This window comes from Myxine glutinosa, chromosome 2 (assembly GCF_964187855.1).
Source record: "Myxine glutinosa chromosome 2, kmMyxGlut1.1, whole genome shotgun sequence".
NCBI classification, from domain to species: Eukaryota; Metazoa; Chordata; class Myxini; order Myxiniformes; family Myxinidae; genus Myxine; species Myxine glutinosa.
The window spans coordinates 182,909,566-182,915,565 of record NC_136262.1 but is presented as its reverse complement, the minus strand read 5'-3'; the positions used below and the strand labels follow the sequence as shown (position 1 = coordinate 182,915,565).

At 44.2% G+C, this 6,000-nt stretch overlaps 1 protein-coding gene across 2 annotated transcripts in view; it reads left to right on the top strand.

The window, feature by feature from the left end:
• Positions 1 to 562: 562 nt before the first annotated feature.
• The window catches only part of RLBP1 (retinaldehyde binding protein 1), a 31,316-nt gene continuing 25,878 nt past the window's right edge, over positions 563 to 6,000 (top strand). Inside the window, exons 1-3 of one of the 2 annotated variants that reach the window (XM_078772031.1) lie at positions 563 to 763; positions 4,969 to 5,048; positions 5,178 to 5,303. Coding sequence is in view for 1 of the 2 variants with exons in the window: in XM_078772032.1 (XP_078628158.1) it covers positions 5,037 to 5,048; positions 5,178 to 5,303 (138 nt within the window). In the remaining variant the exon portion in view is untranslated. Of the gene's footprint in view, positions 764 to 4,968; positions 5,049 to 5,177; positions 5,304 to 6,000 lie in introns of those variants that run through there. The other variant, XM_078772032.1, reaches the window with a different exon arrangement.

The following is a 6,000-nucleotide window of genomic DNA, read 5'->3' as shown; positions in this document are numbered from 1 at the left end:
GATGGGGACACATTTTCTTAATTTACACTATATCCCTAAATATAAAAGGTCAAGGTCATATGATGGTCCAAACAAAATATGCCGTCCGTCATTGGATCGTGGGCCAATAGCAAGTTGTGGGTGATCGCAAAGCGTAAGCCGTGTTGTGAGGAGGTGGCTAATCCTTGGTGATCACTTTATGATTGGAAATATCTAATTTTATTTGATCTCAATCATTATTTAATTTAACGTCTGGATTAAATTTTAACCTCAATACTCTCTTGCCTTGAAGAACGGGAAAGAAAGGGGGAGGGAAGGACAGAGAGTTGGGTAGGGTGGGGTCAGAGAGGGGACAGTCATTTTAGGCCTTTTTTTTTTTTAGTCCATTTTACCCTTTTAAGACCCTTTTGACACTTTACACCTTTTAGACCTTAACTGTTATCGGGGTGGTTAAGCAGATGTGTGTGTGGTCCGGCAGTTGTCTGACCAATGGGTGCACATTTCAAAAATCGACCCCCAAAAAGAGCAACAACAACAACAACAACAACAACAAGCTCTTGTCGACATGCAAAATAAGTGGTTTAACCCTCACTGATTTTCACTTTGGTTTGTGTTTGATTATCATGGCTGTTCAAAGGAAACTTTTCAATCCTCTCAGCTCAGATAAGGACGACAAATATCACACGAGACGATAATACTATGAGAGGGTCGTTTGTCTGTGTGTGCCACCATTTTTCTCAAGGATGGCTGTACGGATCTTCGTCAAACTTTCAGAGGTTCATGGGTGAGTGCTGGGCATTGTTTCAGGCAGAATTTCTTATTAATTTTTGAAAAATAAAAGTTTGATTTTTTGGGGGATTTTGTTTTTTTAATCGCTTTTTTAATTTTTGGGTGCCTAAGCCTTTGGCGCTATGTGAATGGTAATATTGGCCTGGGGACCCGAGGATGTGCCTTTTCAAGGTTTGAAATTAATCGGACAAGTACTTACCGAGCTATGGCGATTTAGCCGTTCGCCGTTCGCTTTGGCGTTGCGAATGGACCAAACCATTGCATGTAAATAGAGGGGGGGGTTCTGTGGTCGTTGCGAATGGACCAAACCATTCATGTAAATAGAGGGGGGGGGGTTCTGTGGTCGTTACTGCCACGTGGTTTCAAAGTTTTTTTTTGTTGTTGTTTGCACGCATGTTTTTTTGCACCCACGTACGGGCACGCCCTAGGATGTTTACACACACACACCCCTACACAAATTTTTTTTTTTTTTTTTGGCAAGGAACGGGCACCCACGTACGGGCACGTCCTAGCTTATATATAGTACGGGCATGCCCTAGTATTAAATAATCTCCGATCCCATTCCTTTGTGGGTGCAGGGAAGTGTTTTCAGCCCCCACAAAGACAATATAAAAAACAAAACTTTGATTTCATCAAAATGCCAACAGGATTAGAACAGCACAGGGCAACCCTGCTGGTGTCCTAAATGTCCAAATAAAAAATAACAAAAACGACCCCACCTATCTATTTCCATAGTTGACCCCTGGAGGAGGTTCAGCTTATTAAACCTCTCGGCCTCATGCTCAGCAATGACCTCCCCTGGGCCAACCACATCGTAAAGCTGGCCTCCAAAACCAGCCGAAGACTGGGCATCTTGCGCCGATCCAAGTCTTTGGAAGAATCAGAACTACTCCATCTACAAGGGCCCTGTTGAATAAATGAAGTACTCTCTGCTATGAGCCAGCACCCTAGCATCACATCTGCTTCTTCTGGATTCTGTGGAATCTAAAGCTCCCAAAATTATTTGAATCTCGCATGATGAAGCCGAAGCACAAGATCTGTTGTTCTCACATCGCGACCACAGGTCAGTGGTCTCTCTGTTTTCTATCGTCTATTCTCCAATAGTGCTCCTTCTGTTCCTTCAGTCCTCCAACACTCCTCAACAACTCCAGGATCCCACACGTTCTTCCTGTAACCCCCTCCTGGTTCAAATTCCGAAATCCAGGCTGACTGCACACGTCAGCTCTTTCATTCCTTGCTTCTTCTCTCTATGGAACCATATTCCTGAGCCTGTTCGATCTCACTTCTCTCCAGGACAACAAGCAAGCAGTACACCACCATCTCATTATTATTTATTTATTTATCTCTCTCCCTGTTCATTCATCCCTTGCTTATTGTGTCCAAGAGTTGCTCAGGTTCCCCGCAGTTCATGTCATCCATCACCCTGCTCTTTCATGAGCACTGATCTTGGACAGGAATTTGTTTCGCACAATTAAGCCTATCAGAACCCCCAACCCCCAAATACCCCGTCTCTCTCCTGCGATGAAAATACCATCAATGGTGTTCGATATGAATCAGGGGTTTTTCCAAAATTTTAAAATCTTGGGAAATAATCAGACTGATTTTGTTACTTCACAGTAGTTGCTCGAAGATGGAAAAAGTGCAATGGCCCAATCTGGTTCTCAGGGGTAAAATGAGGAAATCTATTCCACATAAGCTTCCAGCGATTTCATTATAATCGCCTCGACAATTCCTGTTTAAATCTCAGGACACGTGGTCTGGAGCTAAGGTTCTTACAGTCCAAGTGTGAATCAGAGTTCAGCGATGGGGTCGCATTCTAATGAAACAAAACGGATGTTCAGTTTCTCCCTACATGAGGGAAACTACCTGTGTAAATCATGAAATCTGTCTGTTTCTGTCTTCTACCGACTCCTCTCCGGCCTAGCACCCTTAGCTCTCTCTGTGCTCTGTCCCCCAAATATTCCTACAGGTAGAACAAGATCTGCCTGCAACCCTCTTATGGTTAAACTGCCAAAATGTTGAGTCTCTGCTCACCTTCACTCCTTCATTCCTCTTTCTTCCCGCCTCTGGAACAAACTCCCTCACTCCCTTCAATCCCACTCCTCCCTCCAGGTCTTTAAAACAGCTGTTCACCACCATCTCTTGTCTTGCCCCATCCAAAACCTTGATCTTTACTGCCCCCGTTAATTCACCCCAGATCCACTTTTCTGAAATACCGACTTCTTTTCTGGAAGTCCTAGCAATGTCCATGTATTTTTTTTTACCTTTTCCCGCCCCCTCCCCACCTCCCTTCCCACGCCTCCTCCCACCAAGCCTTCTCCCTCCCACAGATCTCCCGATGTCCCTGCTCTCAAATGTTGTACGTGTGTGCTTCACCCTCTCTCCCCATCTTGTCTCCCGCTCCCTTTATTTCGTCTTATGTGTCCGTTTTTTTTTTTTTTTGGCATTAATGTTAGCTCTTACACGAGCCTCGATCTTGTATTAACAAAAAAAAAAAAAATGTTAACCTTCAGTATGAATTGAGGAGTTCAATTCCCACCATACAATGACTCGCCAGTCAAAAGGAAAGGAACAATCCTTGTGCCATCAAATGGGTCATTCCTGCGTGTTCATCGAGTGTAAACACATGGTGTTGGAGATTACAGGGTAGTGATTAGAAAGGATGCGTACGGCTCAGGATTATATTCGGTATAAAAACCAACTGCAAGCTTCGTCTAACCCTTCCAATCCCAACTCTTTCTGAGTATCCACCATTCCCAACATCCTAAGTCTTTCGAAGAGAGCGAGAGCATAGCGATCGGCATCGAAGATTACATTAAAGTGAGTGTCACAGGTAGGTGTCTCCACCATAGAGCGAGCATGACAGGTAGGCGTCTCCACCATAGAGCGAGCATGACAGGTAGGCGAATGGTATATCTGCAAACTCCCGTCTGAGCTCTTTAGTCTGGCTTCGAGTCCCTATGCAGTTAAAAACCGTCCAATTGGTGCTTTGTGGGGAGAATGAGGCACTCCATGAGTGAAGCAACCTTCGCACGTAGTCGTCGTATGGACATTAGCCTGGAGACCCATCCCCTAGCATTAATTGGTGGCCATTAAAGATCTCAAGGTGTTTACAAACGAAGAGTAGGATTAGTATCCATCATCAGGGCCTTGTAATCAGGATTATCCCTGGCGTTGGCTTAGCGGTTAGGGTGCCGGCTTAGGATCCTAGGATCCTGGGTTCGAATCCTGGTCAATCGCTGAATTAACGCCAGGGGGGTTGACTCAGCCTGCTCATCCTTCCGAGGTCGGCTAATTGAGTACCAGTTCACTGGTAATTCCCTGTGTGTCGTTAAAGGCGGCAAAAAGGGTTGGCGTCAGGAAGGGCATCCGGCCGTAAAACATTGCTTCAAAAAGGGGACCGAAAAACAACAACAACCACGGTTCCCGAAAAAGGCCAACCCCCGCTTTGCGGGGTAAAATGGCCTCTAAAGGTGGTTATATTATATATATGTATCAGGGCCACCCGTCCACAAAGGGTTAACATCCCAAACAGGACATTCACTTTTGTTTGTACAACAGTTAGAAAACCTCGATAAACAGTCTTGTTCTCCCGATTATTGTAGGACGAGCGGAAGCCCATGGTAAAAAATACCACGATGAGAAGAAAAATTGAAAACGAAGCTTTTCATTCTTGCACTGGTTGAAAGAGCTCACAAATGGGAGGTTATATTAAAAAAAAAAAGTCTTCATTATATGCAGGGCCTGGTGTTGGCTTAGCGGTTTGGGTGCCGGCTTGGGATCCCGGTCGATTGCTGAATTAACACCAGGGGGGTTGACTCAGCCTGTTATCCTTCAGGGGTCTGGAAATTGAGCACCAGTTCACTGGTCATTCCCTGTGTGTCGCAAGAGGCGACCAACAGGGTTGGCGGCAGGAAGGGCATCCGGCTGTAAAATATTGCTTCAAAAAGGGGACCACGGTGTCCAAAAAAGACCAACCCCCGCTCTGCGGGGGGAAATGGCCTCCAAAGGTGGTTCTTTCATTCAGATGCAGGCTGTTATGATTCATCCAGTTGAATTAAATCAGTAAAAGTTTATAATTGAAAAAGTTGGATTTACTAGTCAGTAGAGCCAAGTTTGTGTGTTTGATTGAACACCAAAAGGAATGCTTTCTTGTCCATGATGGAATGTGATTATGGATTCTTTCTGTTATTATTGCAGATTGAGTAGTGATTGGGAAGTCCCAAAGAGACGCCATCATTGCCCTTCATCCTCCTAGAGCAGGTATCATGACCGATGTGGTAAGTGAATGCAACAGGTAGGAGTCCAAGTTATGGACATTGTCGTCCTTTTAACCTTACTGATATTGAATGAGTGATTTCAAGTCTAAAACTTGTCTAAAGGATGGATATATTTGTGTTTTCACACAGACTGGCTCATTTCGGACGCTCTCGGATGATGAACAAATCTTACAAGCAAAGCTTGACTGCCTCACACCGACTGCTCATGGTCCTGTTTTTGAGTCCAAAGAACTTCAACCACACACTTTGTACAAGGTTAGGTGCATCTTCCATGAAGGTTTCCAACTTTGGATTTAATTTGGGACAGTTGTCTGCCATGCTGTGTCCAATGTCTCCTGTCTCTATGTCTTCTTTGTGTTCAACTCCGTGAGAATGGAACAGTTCAATTTTCAGGAAGTTATATGTGAACCTATCTCAGAATTATTCAAATCCATAATTCCACGCACAGGTTAGGAGGTATAGCCGATGATCCAATTCCAGAAAGAGCTCTATTTAAGGAGTTTGCTGCACCCCTCCCTCCCTGCTACCAAGATTTGACGATTGATTATATATTGTTCCTGAGCTATTTAGGAGTGGGAATCCACTTGTTGGCAATCCCAAAGCCTGCAAGGGAAAATTGTCAACAGCACTTTATGTTAGGTGGGTAGGGGTGGATAAGCGTAAATTTTCATACGTTTCAAAATGGGGGGTATGGGTGTTATAGAGTCTATAGTGCTTCTTGGTATAAATTAATCATGACATCTTACACCACTGGAAAGAGGCATGAAATACCTATCCTATGGTATCCTATGGTATCCTGTGATATCCTTGGAATAAATCAGACAATAATTGAGGTGAATATGACAATTTGTGTATCTTGTCCGTAAATATGCGTAGCCGTTAAAAGCGAACATTTCGACTAAAGCATATCTTACAATCAATCAGGAACCACTATAAACCGCCAAAGGTCAAC